This window comes from Gymnogyps californianus, chromosome 5 (genome assembly GCF_018139145.2).
Source record: "Gymnogyps californianus isolate 813 chromosome 5, ASM1813914v2, whole genome shotgun sequence".
NCBI classification, from domain to species: domain Eukaryota; kingdom Metazoa; phylum Chordata; class Aves; order Accipitriformes; family Cathartidae; genus Gymnogyps; species Gymnogyps californianus.
This window is the reverse complement of record NC_059475.1, coordinates 34,510,206-34,526,033: the sequence shown is the minus strand read 5'-3', so window position 1 is coordinate 34,526,033 and position 15,828 is coordinate 34,510,206. Positions and strand designations below refer to the sequence as shown.

Genomic DNA, 15,828 nt, shown 5'->3' with positions numbered 1-15,828 from the left:
TGAGTATCTTCATTCTCCTCCTTCAGAATGTTCCAAACCCCTCATGTCTTTCAGGTAACATTTTGCCAGTAACTACTTAGTGTTGCTCCTGCCTCATCTCTTAATCCACTCATTTAGCTTGTGTTGTGGTATTAAAAAAAAATCATAAAACCTGAGGCAGAAAGATTTGTTTTCAAAGTCACTGTTGAGGTTCTTTTTATTAGTCCTATGTTTTGCTTAGAAGTATTGTTTTCATTTTACAAATGAGTACTAGAAAAATCAAAGGACTCATTTCTAGATCACACAAGTGACCGATGGGGAAGGAACTGTACATACTTTTGATTTAGAACACTTACATGCACATCTTTCATTCTAATCTTTTCTAGCCACAAGTGTTCATCTATGATGGGGTTCTTGTGTCTAGCTGAGTTTCTGAAAAACAAGGAGTGTATAATTCATGCCATTTTCTGAAATACTAGTTTATGAGTCAACTTGTAGAACATCGTACAGGAGTTGACCCAGAGAGAGATAAGAATATACCTGAATTCCTTTCTGTGGCATTTGCTGTGAAAAAAAATATTTTTTTATTCCTACTGTCCCTTGCCTTCTTGGTAACACCCTATTTAATTCCCAGAACAGATGTAGTATAGTTTGTGCAATACTCACATCACTCTGATTCATCCCTTGAGAAGCATCCAAGTTGCATTCTGCAAGTTTCCTGTAGAAAACATGTTATCATGTATATTAACTGTGCCATGGATGTAAAACAAGAGTTGATCTTTGGCTATCTTCTTGTAACTTATATTTCCAAGCATTTATAATTTCATTGCTGACAACATACACATTGCGTATGTATTCCTTTATATATTTTGAAGAAAGAAAGAGTAAATAATGTCAGTTATATGCACCTGTAATATCTGCAATCTTATTTCTGACTGAATCCTAAACCTTCAGCACAACTTGAGCAGCCACAATACCCACATTGGTAAGTAACAGAGGAAAAACATTTTCCCTGAAGGGCAATGCATATTGCTGTCACAACTTTTCCCCAAGTTTCTGTGGTATGTAGTATTTTTCTTAATGTCCTAGTTCCATGTCCTTATGTGAGATTATCAGCATTTATTTTTTCTTATTTCTCATTTTTCAAAACAAAATTAAATATATTATTTTTGAAAAAAGTTTCAAATTAGTAACATGAATTGGGTTCTACGTAATTATGTCTTATAATCTGGTGATTATAAGGACTGGTGATATCTCAGCCAGGATATTGGGCCAAGTATCTTTGCTCTAACTCCTGTTGTTTTCTTTTCAAATAAGTATCTTTTTTCCCTCTTGAGGCTTCTTTCTTTTTTTTTTTTTTTTTAATTAGGAAAAATATAGCAACTAGGTTACAACTGCATATATTTTAATTGAATCTGTCTTCTAAAGGAGACATTTTATTTAAGAATGACAGTTTTTTCTTGGTCAGTATACTAGAATTGCTTGCAGATTTGCTGGGAGTCCCATGAAAACAGTAATGTGGGTGTTTCACTTGAGAGTTCAAAACAGATACTATTTTAATGCCATAAGACCAGGGAAGGAAAGCAACAATTTACATAAATGTTTCCAGTGTATTTTGCTAGTGGACATCCCATCAGAACTAAATATTTAAATAGTTAATATATTGCTTAGTTGCATTATTTTCTTGAGAATTGAGTGCAAGGAAAAAAAAAACATTCAGTTGACTGTGTTTTGAATGTGAATTTTTCCATTTTGCATGGGTCAGGTAAAAACAAACAGGGCAATCTAACTTGTGCTTTTGCTAGTGTACTCCAGAGAGCATAAAGCATAGTTGAATTTCCGTGGTTCATTCAGTCTTTGGCTTCCTTGCTGAGATTTCTTAAAGAAAACACAGTTAATGTGATTTGAAAGGGTTCACCTCAGTTGTGTGGGACTTTGTTTTACATAAGCTGTGAAACAACCATCAGATAATAAAAACTTTCAATTCAGTCTTGACTCAGACTAGAAGGATATCCCTAAAGTCATTTTTATTGTCTTCTTCCTCTCTACTTCAAATGACACAACACAAGTTTAATTTATCAGTAAAAGAGGTTTATTTACTGGATTCAGCAATTCTGAAAAGAATTTTTGCTGTAAATGAATATTTTATTTTATATGCTTCTAACAATACGAAGCCTTTTGAGCAGCTACCTCATTTGTTTCTTCCATCCTCTGCATCATCTAGGAAAAAAACATATATAATAAAGGAAAAATAATCAGGTAGGAAATGTTGGGGGAGAGGTTATATACATGGTATATTTAAAATAAAAACCTAATGTTGGTCTGGCATTAAAATTTTCTGGTTGGGCAGCATAATTTTTAACTGGGAATCTTGATAGCAGTGGCTAAAATCTCTAGGCCTGGGTCAATAGGAATCTGTATTGCATTCTGTCAGGTATCAATCATGATACTTGCCAGGCCTGATACTCCCAGTTATAGCATACTGTGATCATATGATTCGTAGAAGGTATAGGGTGTTTTTTTCTTCAGTTAGAGTTTTAGGACTTCATTATTCTTCGTATCCAAATCAGATAAGTAACATGTATTCGTTCAAAAATGTTAGTGAATTCAGCATGCAACATATGTGCCAGATTGGTAATATATTGAAATAAAAATGATCAACAAAGCAAGTTTAAAATGCCATGATAAAGCATCATTGATTCCAGAAATTAGAGTCTGTGTCTTTGTCCTCTAGAGGTGTCTCAGAGAGTCAAATTGATGTCTTGCATGTACTGCTAACTGATTGTGTGGAAATTTTTTTAAGTTCACTTTTTCTTTATTCTTCTGTCTTTTTTACCCATCTTCCCCCATTGTAGCAAATTAGACGGCCGGATGAAAGCAAAGGAGTTGCTAGTAGAGTTGGATCCCTCAAAGTAAATATGTTTCTAACATTTATTTTGCAAGTTTTCTTCTATAGCCTACACTTTTCCTTTTGAAGGGGGAGGTGAGGGGAGGGAGGGAAGGGGCTTTTCCATTTCTCACCATCCCATCATTTTTATTTCAGTATTCTTATTGCTGTTGGGTCACATTTTGTTTGTTTCTGTGCTACACATAGAACAACCTACTGAAGGCAGGCTGCCAGTTAGCTTTGAATGTCACCACAAATAAGAGATAGTAACAACTTTCTTGAAGTGCCTGTAATTTGGTGATCATGATTAAACCACTTCTCTGATCTGTGTTGTTTGTTGTCTCTTAACTGCCTGTTACATGGAGAAGTGACTTACTCATCTTCAGACTACTGCTTCCCATCTTGAAACATAATTAAACTTTTAGAGTGCTCACACTTTTTGCATTTAATTCTGCAAAAGACCATTACAAGAGAGTTGAATATTTCATGTATATCTAGCCTTTAAATCAGAAAAATCAGAGTAAATAAAGAGGAAATGAGAGAGAGATTCATGTGAGGCTAATAAGAATGGAGCCACTGTTTTGCTAATAATTAGTTCCTTCTGCCTTTTTTATGTTTGTACAAACATATTCAAATATTTAGAGCACTTAACAGAACAGGCAGATATCTAAATCAGTACCCACCATGCCTAGTGTTACACCCTAATAAATGGTTTAAAACACAGGACGTAATCTATACCAAGATGCTGATCATATGCAGTCCAAGCCATTCTGTTAAGGTTCCATCTCAACAGTTGCCTCTTTTTCAGCCATCCAATTTTTCACTTTTTTTCCACTTTATTTCCTTTTAGCACTTTCTCAAGTGCTAATTATTTCATTTTTCTTCTGCACTCTCCTTGCCTTTCCTGCCTTCTTGGTTTTTGATCTTTTGGTTTGGTTTTGTATGTGAGTGTATTGCCTTTGTTCCAGGACAAGCCATCCTCTCTGTTCTCTAGCACTGCTATACAGCTGCTCTTTGTGAAAATGTTATTTCACTGAGCATAAAGAAGGGGAGGGGAAGGATTAATTATGCACCTCTTTCCAGTAATGCCACCATTTAAATTGATCTCAGCATAGAAAAAGAAGCTAGTTGCTATTTGTTTATAGAAATTATAGCTAGAGGCATCTGTAGCATTCCTCACTGTCTGTGAGGCTTTATCTTTTCATCTTGTGTTTTGGGAGGAGGTTTTAGCTACAGTGGAGATGAGAAGGGCACTGTACATGAATGAGGCACTGTTTCAGTGGGAGACATTCAGGACCGCTGAATTCACATGGAGGAAAATACAAGACAGCCACAGTTTCTATGCTGTTTTTGAAAATTGTGTATGTAATTACTGTGACCTGTGCATTTTAGTGGGTCATCACATACAATTCTAGATGCGTAATGCATATACATATGCAGAAGATGTAGCTTATTTAGGTGGTGGGATTCACCTATTATTTTTACGAACACCCACTGACACCTAATTTAGCATTATTATTTCTGTATCTGATTGCCCAGGATTTAATTTCATGACCCAAAATACATATTTAGACACAAAATTGTGTATGAATATCCTTATGGAAAATGGGAAATCCTAATTGAGGTTCCCAAACATGAAAATTCACCTCTAAAAAATTATTTTTGATGGAAATAAATTCTAGAACACAGCCTTACCAATAAATAAGCAAATAAATAAATAAATGAACAATGAAGCAGAGATTCAGTAGCTTTAGGATGATCTGTCCTCTGATTTTTCAATTTTTTTTCCTGTACTGAAAAAAGAGCCATGTTAATCAAGCAAAAATATCTTGTTTCCAGATTCCAAGTTTACTGAGCTTGTATGTCTGTGTTGTTCAAAGCACTTTGATGTCTTGAAATGTTTTGCCAGAGGCAGTGAGAAATGTGTTATGCTATGATTTATTTTTAAAAAAAACAAAACACAAAAACAGAACAAAAGAAAAAAGGAAAAAAAAACGTGACAAGAGAACAGGTTGCTTTTTCAATTCATTTTCTGATGTTTACATGTAGCTCCATCGAAAGCTGGAGGAGCTCAGAGATCACCTAGAAGGCAATGTCAAAGGATGCTCTCTCCGAGTAAATGTACGATTTCACTCGGTGATCTGTTTTTTTAAAACTTCTGCTGGCTGGTAACACCAAATCTGATTGGTTTGTCCTCTCATCCTCATCTTTTTCCTTTCTCTCTATCTCTTTTTCCCTTTGTGTTTTCTTTCTTTTCTAGCTGGGGTTTCATTTTAATGTGTGTGAGAAACCTGATGTAATTGACAGGGTTGGTTTAAAAGAATATCCTACTACATTTTAATGAATGCTAATAAAACTGCTTGGCTTTACAGCAACTAAAAAAAGTCTCTTTCCAAAATTGAAGTTGCATATCTGAAAGTTTCCTGAATATTAAACTTAGCAACAAATAAAATAGATATCCTTAATTTAAAGGATAAAAATACCTTCTGCCAGTGATTGATAGCTTTACCTGAACTGAAAACTATGTCTGATAGAAGGTAACCCAAAAGCATATAGGTTCACATGTACCTCTGTCTTTGCCTTTAAACTTTTTGGGTCCCTATTTTATCTCAGAAAATAGGTTAATATCTGGTTGAATGCCAGCTATGCAAATTTTGTTGCTTGTTTTTTTAGCAGACTACTACAAAAAATTCTGCAGCATATTTCTTATGCATTAGGTTTGTTCTTTAATTAAAAAAAATTGTGAAAAAAGGATTAGGATCTAGTATATCAGTCGTGACACCCCTATAAAGTTGCCCATTTTTCACAGAAATGTTTAATAAAGCAAGTCAAATCCAACGTAACAATACCGACAGCAGTACCTCATGTTTAGTAGTTCATCTCATAAAGATCAGCTTTTCAGCAATTCTATAGAAGTGAGTTTAAGCCGCATAATTTAACGTATAATGAAAATTAGAAAAAAGGGACAGTTGTGAGCAGAGTAGGTGTAAAAGTTAGTAACCATTTATCCCTTTGCACATCCATCCAGTGAAGATTCTCAGAATGATCTCTTTCGATTCACGTCCTGTTTGTGTCTTCCATACACTATGACTGTTGTCATTCTCAGCACTATCATTCTAATGCATAATCCACTATGGTTATATAGCGCAAGATAATTCTGGTAATGATAATGATTTGCTAATTTTTACCCCTTTTGGATGCTTTTGCATATCCAGCTATGTATCTGACATAAAGTTGATTTCTGCTCATTGTTAAATAGTACTCCCTGAGTTTATAATCTTTTGCAGGTCAAATACAAGGAAATTGAGCTGCTAATATATTGCAGCTTTCTGTAAAATAAATTTGATTACAGGACTGTGTCTTTTCCCTGGCAAATCTTTAAGAATCAAGTTTTTGGGGAAATAAACTGTGTGATATTTTAGATTCGGTGGCAACTAAAATTTATTAGTCATAATCAAGACAAAGCAAGTTCCTTTATTTTAGACTCCTTCATAATTTAGTACTAGTGAATAAAAGTAAAGCCAGAAAAAAATTATGCCATGAAACTTTGTACTACAAAAAAGGTGTTCTAATCACACATTATTTCACAGAATGTCACATGGAGAAAGGTTTCAAATGAAAAGCTGTGACCACGTTAGCCATGACAAATTAGTTGTCATGAAATTGTCCTGTTCCTATGTGCCACTTTATGTGTTATTTCGTGGCCGTACCCTACACAATGTAAGTAAGGAAGTCAGATTGTGAACTAAGAAATATTCTATATATTCTGCATACGTCCTTTAAGTTCCTTAAAACAAGCAGGACACATTGCAAGTATAATAACATATAACTAAAATCTCCTGCTTTGTCACTGCTGTTCTGATTCATGCTGTAATAATGGACGTTTTAGATAAGGCAACATTTTAAAAGACGATATACAAATGACTGATCAAAGAAAAGAACAAATCCTTACTTAATAGTAGACAACTGGAAGGAAAATAATGAGGGATTGTTAATAGTTCATCTTTAAAATAATTTTCATCTCTTCCATACTGCTTTTGGAAAGTGGTTTAGATGTAAGTTGTTAATACTCCTACAATGTGGCAAATGTATTGAACGGTGTGGGAGGGGGAGCATATAGTATCTGATGGCCAGCCCCATAAGTGAAAATGAAATGCTATTGCACAATTGTGTATACTATTAAGGTGGAACCTTTGTTCCAGAATGAATTGCAAAGACATGCTTTCCAGATTAAATTTAAAGGCCATTGGAAATATGTAGGAAACATTGGAATTCTGCAGAATATCCCAGATTCCACCAAAAGTTTAGAAAGCCTGCCAGATATTTAAAATAAAATTGCACTGAGAACATGCATGAAAATTTGCATTAATTAAGCAGTTTGGGGAGTTGAGTAGTTTTTATTTTAAAACACTACTTTTAATATCAGCAGTAACGCATAACCATTTACAAAAAAGTTATCCTGACCTGAGATTTGTTTTTCCATTTCTTCTTGAGATCTTCATTCATGTTCCTTGCAGCTATTCCAGTTCTTTTCATGGCTTAATCCTTTGACCTCTCCCAGAGACCAGTGTTTGAAGCTGAACTTAAATATTGTTTAGAAAAATTAGTCTTCTATCACTTGGACATGTTAGCATTCCCCTACTGTTCAAATTAATGTAGCAGTAGCAAATAAGTGCATTAGCTACTGAGATGATCAACAGTGAAACAGCTGACTGGTTTATATTTTAGAACTCATAATACCTGCTAAAATTGATACCTTCCTGAAAGTGTGGAGTTCAGCTGAAATTCAACAGAACAATACTGCTTCAATCTGTGTTTTGAATTTATTTTTTTTTTGTAATTGTGCAGGCTAAGAATTTTAAATGCAAGTTTAAATTCTGCAGAAAAATGTTATCAAAAGCCCATCAGAAAAAAAATTATATCTAAGTACAGAAGTTCTACAGAGAGTTCCCAAGTAATATGCCAAACAATTTTTGTGCGGCGTTTGACCAGCATGGTTCCAAAACAAAGATTCTGGTTTTGTTCAAGAAAAATGTTCTCAGAATTCATAGTAGAGGCCAAATACTGTCCATAGATGATGTTTAATGAAACTGGGATTATCGTTTTTCATACAGAGCTGTATCTCTCAGAGTCTACAGTCTCCTGCATGCAGTGTTCCGTCTTACTTTAAGTACCTGCCTTCTTTGATCATGATGAAGGATTACATTTATGGGGCTTTTATTCCTGGTTTTAATATTCCATTATTAAAGATCTGAGTCAAGCCAGTAAGGCCCTCAGACTAACAACAGATTGCTCTTGCAGCCTTTGAACCAGATTCTCAGTTGGTGTAAATAGGCATAGCTCTTTTAAAATCCTTCTCACAGTGGGGAATTTCTGTGACTGACAACGTGGCCCCTTAACTTGAATGTGTATTGGGGAAAAGAGCCCAACAGCTCCAATGTTAGCACATTAGCTTCACCTAACGTAATACGTAGGGGTTGTCAGGTAACATTCAAAATAAGGAGAGCTGCCCCCTCTCTCAAACTGGAAGAAACAATCACTGGAGCTCATAGATGACAATAAATTGTAAGCGGAGTAGGTGATAGATTGCAGAATCATTAAAGGAGCTTGGGAAAGTATCGACATTTAATTTTAATAACACAGAAGCAATACGCTTACAAATGCTGAAATCAGGCAGATGCTCAAAAATGGAGACTAGTTAGCAAGAAAGCAATGACATAGAAATGATCAGAAAATGGTAAGTGTGCTGCAGATTAAACAGTCTTATTGTGTGATCCTGTTGAAAATAAAACAAACAACAATCACTATGTGCAGAAGTGTGGTATGAGCATAATCCTTTCCTCAAGAACATTAGATCATTTTGAGACTAAAACACTTGAGCATACCTTCGATTTCATCATTACGAGAAAATGACATAGGTAAATTGAGAGTCTATACATGTATGAATAAGAAAAAAAGAATTTGGAGTGAGTGAGATTAAGAGATTAAGGAAAATTTTGTGTGTATGTGTGTATGTTTGAGCATAGAGAGGAATAAAATATACAGATATCTTAGTGAAGGGAATATTATCATTTGCCTCTATGCAACCGGAACTATGAAAAAGAAAATACAAAATTATTTAAAGTGATTAAATACTAATAGGAATAAGACTGAAGTTAAATGGTAAGTTTAGCCTAGGTATTAATGAAAATATGGATAATTAGATCACAGGATAATTTGACAAGGAAAGTAATAGCATTCTGCTTATAGCAGTTGTCTAAGAGAAGATTAAACAAGTACAGAAGTGTCTAGCATACCCCTTGTAAGTTAGTGTGAAGAGTAGACAAGATGAGCCAAGTTCTTCCAAACTTTGCAGAGTACGATTCCAAACCTCCTCATCATTGTTGTTTCTGTTTATCTAGTTGCTGATACTTTAAAAACTGTTGCTGTGATGTTTCTTGCTGTTACTGCAGTCTTTGGATCCTCACTGCAAAACCGAACCTAATGGTTCTTCTTTTTCCATGCTGTTGCAAGACAAACCATGGGAACAATGGTTGGACATAATGAGAATCTTGATTAGAGACTCATCCAAAGTCTTAGGTGAATAGCAGAACCCCTGTTCTAAGCAAAAGCACACCTCATCTTTCTTAGCTTTCAAAGCAATGTTTCTAGAAACAGTTTTTGCTGTCAGAAGGGGTTCTCTCTTTTTTCTTTTTTCTTTTTTTTTTTTTTTACAAAATAGACTGTTTAAGCATAATACTTCATTTCTTAAAACTACGTTTTTTACTCTTTCTATTTGTCTGAAGGAATTTTCTATTTGTGGCTTAATCTTTCTGCAAATCATCTCACTACAAGAAAATATTTCATCAGGTGAAGAAAGTGCTGAGTGTGTGTGAACATTTAAGATGTTGTGAAGTGATTCAGATTTCCTTAGTAATGTTATCTAGAAGGGCAAATGAAATACACAATGCCAGAAAGGAACGAAAATATTTTCAGAGTATTAAAAAATTTTCAATGAAGAACGAACAGCTGTGTGGAAGTATATAATGGAGACATAAATGAACACAGACAAATATGATTGTAGAATTTTTCTGGAAGTGGTATTTTATGTTTCAATGAAGAATTATGAAGTACACATTTGAGATGGAAGAATATTCATGAGAGACTTTTTACGAGTACCTTGTTCTCTGCTCAGTCCATCATAATACCTAAGTCAGCAAGTGGTCACTAATAATCTATGTGGAAATTCTTGCTGGGTTCATCTTTACCACAAATGTATCCAAACTGCTGTACAGATACTAATTTTGTTGAAGTCTAAAGAGGTTTTGCTGGGGCTTCCAATAATTCATTTTCCACCCCTAGAAAAAAATTGAGATTTTTATAAGAGTTATAAGAACCATGTCTTTTTAAATTTAATTTATTAGGCTGCTTTTACTCTTACTTCACAGCCAGTTGTCATCAGATCATTATTAATCTAACAAAAGTTGAGGAAAAATAAAAAAAAACAAAACTCGGACTACTCTTTGTAATTGAAACATGAAAAGTTTTCAACCAAAGAAAGGATTTTCAGATTTGTTAGGAAAAGAAATCCTATAAATAACTGGAGAGTCCTTTTTTAATACTTGAGTTATGTCTGAGTGATTAATAGTATAGAAAAATGGGTATCTTGTATAAACAAAGTGTTTCTTAAGTCATCAGTAAAACTGTAGTGTTACCAGTTAACCTGTGTTTGTGCTGAAAGCTTTTGACAGTGGACAGTGTCCCTCAAGAATCGCAGCACTTTACATTGCTTAGGGACATAATCTGCAGATTTCTACTGTCCCGTATCTGGCCATTAGTCATTTAACTTTGCAAGTTATTCTGGTTTTTGGGGCAATGAGATTGAAGAAAAACCTCCATTGTCAAATTTCTGGTTCTGAGTATCTGAAAACGTATATACAGGGAAGAATAGGGCCTCTAATGGGTTTTCACATTGTACCCTTTGCAGAGTTAGAATAAAACTAATAGTTTTAAATGAAGGAGATTGGTAAAGCTTCATCCTAGAATACCTTATTGTCCTGATAGTGTTGTCAATTATTTAGAGGAGGAAGGATTGATAGTTGTCTTCAGATTCATCATTAGTTTTAATTATTTTATAAATACAATACTTTTTTTTTTCTTTTAAGAAGCTTCCACCTTAAAAGGCATAAATTTGGAGTTTCTGAAATAGCTGGTCATGGAAACTTAATGAACCCCCTGCTACTCTCTCAGTGCTGGAACCACCTATACAGAAAACCTTCTGAGACCCTTACAGTGCCACCATTTCTTTTTTAACAATGTTTTCTTTTCCTCACTGCACAACCAGGCTCGGCTCCCTTCGTGCTCATCCACCTATAGTGTTTCTGAGGTATACTTTGCACGTGTTCTCTCACACAGTCGACCTGCTCACCCATCACACTTTTTTGGTTTTATTTACATTTTTCTTTTTTTGCATTGCACTGTGCACAAATGGGGAAAAATCAGCTGGCGGGGAAAGATTTTGCATGATCAATCTGCAACCATGTTCAGCGTGGTTTTAATGTACCAGTCTGGGACCACCATGATGTGTAGTCTAGCTAGGCAACTGCTACATAACATATGAGTATAAATTATATAATAAAAGCATCCTTAATTATCTCTTACATTAAAATGAAAATAATAAACTTACAGATGTCCAGGCTGCAAAATGCTTCACTGGTTAGTCTGACTCATTTTCAGTCACTGAACCTGGAAAGACTCTGTAAAGATGGCCATCACATTGTGATTACTAATTACCTGTCCAGATATAGGTGGTTTTATGATATCTGAAGTTCATTATTAATTCCCAAAGCTCTGGCTTGGGTCACTACCTGCCAAAATGCATATACTGTTGTAAATACTTCCATATCAGCTTCATGATAGTCTTCTATAATAAGGTATAGTACCATCTCAATAAGAATTGAAAAGAAAAATACATTCAATTGTAATTAGGATGGGAAAAAAAGGAGAAAGATGTTAAGATAAACTAGAATTCACAACATCATGGGATAAAAACAGAATTTATAAAATACTGTCAAATTAATACCATGACCCACTGTGTAAAGATTAGGCTTCAGCATATTATTATAGGTGATTAATGAATGACTCAAAAAGGTGGACTTGAGGTTTTCTGCAATACTGAATTAGTCTTGAGCACATACAGTTATTTATTCTGTATTTTAAAAGAATCCCTTAAAGTTCACAAGATCTCATAAAAAGATGACAGTTTGCTCTGTCTCACACTGTGGGCCAAGTTCTAGACCTGATGTGAATGTTCTGTTAATGAGCATCATAGAAAATGCAAACGTGAGGAGCTCACCTACTCAATCACTTTGTCCATAAGCAGGAAGATCTGTGTGTAAGCAATACCTTGCTGATGTGTGTCTAATTTGTTCTCAAAAGCTTCAGCTTCTCAGGCAATCATTCCTAGCACTTCCTTATCCTTAGTAATAGAAAGTTTTTTTCTAGTTTCAGTGTATGAACAGGCAAAAGATCATATAAAAAAGTTTTTAAGAAGAAAGATGCTTACCAGTTTTTCTGTCATAGATAAATAATTGCTGTCTGGCTCCACCAGGAGACAAGTAGTTTTAAAGATAATCAAGTATGTGTTCTTAAAAGCACCTGATATGTATTCTGCAGTTAGTTGTGCCTTGTTACGGTGTTATATGAAAGCCTCACTGTTTTTGTCATGATTATCATTAAAACACCAATATGGAATAAGTGAGTAATACTACACTCATACACATACAAAGACACTTTTTTCTAAGGTAATACAGGAGCAAGAAATTAAGTTTAGTGCTTGTAGATGCAAGACAAATGCCATCCTCACTGAACCAGCCATTCTTCTGAATGATCTGTATGAAATTAAGAAAAAGCACTGGATCAACAGGTATTTCAGCTTGATGATGCTTTGTTTCCAAAGAATGCAACTGTGATAGTTCACATCAGCAAAAATGGTAAACATGCTCTTACGGATTATGAAGTAAATAAGCCGCTTTCAGGGAAACTGGACTCTTGCTTTGCCTGCAACTTCTGGCAGGCACGTTTGTCCTTTTCACGTTCTGGAGGGATCACTGTCTTTGAAAGAAATACAAACCAAGGTATTGTGGCTGGTGACTGGTAAACATGTATGGGTCTGCTGCTTGATCAGATTCCAAAAACTGTTTTGCCTTGTCTGAAGCTATCAGGCTGTAGTACCAATTAGTGATCTTGGAATAGTTAGATTCTACTGCAACTGAAGAAGAAAATTGGAATATTAAGTGCATGAAAACTTAGTGAACACTGTCCACAAAGGATGGCTTTGCAATTTGTAGTAAAGAGTCTGCTAGCTGAAGTATCAAGGTGGCACTGTGAGACTATGCAAGCAATTCGTCCTTTATACTCTGTCCCAAGGGAAGATCTTCATATCTAAAATGCGGATAACCTGGCTGCCCGGTGAACCAGATCTTGTGATGCAGTTAAAAAATTTCCAGCTGATCACAATTTCATGCTTATGAAACATACAGTACAAGACCTAGACTGCCCTCTTTTAAACTGCAAACTGAAGGTGTAAAAAAAATATGGATATGTTCTTGTCTGGTGGCAGGATAGCACCCTGTGTATTTTTGAACAGACCGTTTGAGCCAATGACCGATCCAAAGGAACAAATCAATTGAAACTGAAGATCTCTGTGGCAATTGTAGCTATTTGAAGAGGCAAGGAGGGATTGGAGATTCTCTGGGGTCCATAAAGGATTTATAGTGTAGTTTCTAACTTCGTAAGAAACTCTTCATTCGAAACACAGCTTAATGTCAGGATGCATGTCCAGCAATGTTCAATGTCATCTGCTATTATTTTGGAAAATAGGAAAGGCTGCTATGAGTAAACAACATCCTGACCTCTAAATGATATGATAGAAAATCTCCCAAACTGAGGTATTGTTAAATCGAGTCCAAAAGCCTGACATTAGTTTTGATCAAGGGGAAGAAAAGGAGTAATGTGGTATTGCGTAATGTCTCATATCTAGGGGGAAAAAAGGACCACGGTCTTGATAGGATCTCAAGTTTTTTTCTTGTGTATACACCTATTTCTGTGGTTCTTATTCCAAGGAAATATTTTTCTTAAGCTGATTCTTAAGCACCAAGTTCAGAGCTTTTTAATTTTATATGTCCAACTCATCACCAAATAACTTTGGACCTTCAGAGGACACCAGGAACACATAGATGAGAGAAATGGAATCAGTGCTGTGCGAATTCAGCTGAATGTGCCTTCTGGCAAAGGTACAACAAATTATAAAAGAAAAGAAAAACTGATATAAACAATTTGTGGAATCTGTTTTTTGGAAATGGACATTGTAGATTCATCATAAGAAATTTCCTTACAATTTTAATTGTTGAGAAAAGCTCTGGAATTGGATTAATTGGCACTCCTAAGCTAAGATTGCCAAAAAGGAAAGTGAGTGTACTATCAGGGATTTTTTTGTGCTGTTACATAGAAGGTCTTTGATGAAGAACTAAAAAATCTTCCAGCAGAAGAGGAACTTGGGATCTGTGTATTCTGCATTGTGAAGAATTTGAGGTAGAATTTGCTGCCTGATTTTTTTCATGTAAAACATCCTTGTAGAGGCTATTTTGCATCTCAGAGTCCAGTAATTAGGAAAAGCTTCTTTTCACCTGTTCCTTTTTATTGTCACCAGTTGCACTGGTGAAACTGTGAGTGTGGTCAACTGATGCCTATTTGAGAGGAATGGGCAGAAAGTTTTTAAAAACTTCTGCTTACCTTTAGTTACAGAAAGGTTTTCATAGTTTGTTGAACTCCAGGTATTATAGGGTAGTAGTACTACATACCTACTTAGCCCCAGTCAGCACCTTAACAATTCCACTTGTCTAGAATGGGGTGCTGTCTTTGGTTCAATTCAGTTAAAGTGAGGTTTTTTTCTTTAAAAAGTGATTCCCTTGTGGCAAGAGAAGTGAAGCTTTAATGCTCTAAAATGGTGTAATGATAAAATATAAATTCATATTCTCTTTGAATTTCACAATGGGCAATAAAGTTTTTCCCCCTTCATGAAAACCAGTTAGCTTCATGCCTGTAATCTTTGTAAATGTTAGCAAGACTACTTAAATGATTTTTCTAAGAGTAGAAATATTAATTAGGAATGATGCTGACTTAGCAGTTCTGCAATATAGTATGTGTGTAATATATCTATAATTTACTTATCCAGTTGTTAAAAAAAATAGTAATTTTTTTTAATAGCAGTAGTTCACTTAAGAAATTATTAAATCAGATTGGCTTCACTTACATTTTTAGAAGTACTCTGACTTCAGCTTGTATCTTAAAAATACTGTACAAAATGTAAAACTAACAGAATGAATGTCCATAGTCTCCTAATTTATAAAATTACACTTAGGAAGTATTATGCAATGGCCCCATTTTTTATCTTTGTTTGTATCTCAGACTTTTTATTACCAGCATCAATCAATCTCTCTCTCTTTCTCTCCCTCTCCTCTGGCTTCTGCATGTGCTATGTGTTTGGCTAAAAGCGTAATGAAGGAAACCTGTTGATCTGCTTGTTGAAAGTATAGTGGCAGCAAAATGTTTACTGCAGTGCTATCCCCTGCTTTCTAAAAAATGAAAAAAAAAAAGTTTTTCAAAGAAGGAGACACTCGGGTCTATAACTTGTCATATGTTTTATTTAGCCTCATTGACTGATTAGAACATGATGCTTCATGTTGTGAAAGATCTGCAAAGTTTCATGTTAGTTTTCTCTCCCACGAAGTACATTATTTCCATAAAAATAGTTTTGGAATATATGTTGGCTGCATACTGATTGATGGGATTTGATTATATACTTAGCATGTTAATAAAACAACAGAAACTTGTATTATCTTACCTGATAATACAAGAACAGAGGGACCAGTACAAGGAATTAAGTATCAGCAGTATTCGGAGAACAAGAGGAAGTACTATTT

At 34.9% G+C, this 15,828-nt stretch overlaps 1 protein-coding gene across 8 annotated transcripts in view; it reads left to right on the top strand.

Annotated features, from left to right (window-relative positions):
- Positions 1-15,828, top strand: part of GPHN (gephyrin) — a 310,850-nt gene that overhangs the window by 225,932 nt on the left and 69,090 nt on the right. For 3 of the 8 annotated variants that reach the window (XM_050897247.1, XM_050897245.1, XM_050897246.1), the window contains one exon: positions 2,835-2,891. The exons of 3 other annotated variants lie outside the window; for them this stretch is intronic. In XM_050897247.1, the coding sequence (XP_050753204.1) occupies positions 2,835-2,891 (57 nt within the window). Of the gene's footprint in view, positions 1-2,834; positions 2,892-4,915; positions 4,988-15,828 lie in introns of all 8 variants that reach the window. 2 more of the 8 variants (XM_050897244.1, XM_050897248.1) reach the window with 2 other exon arrangements.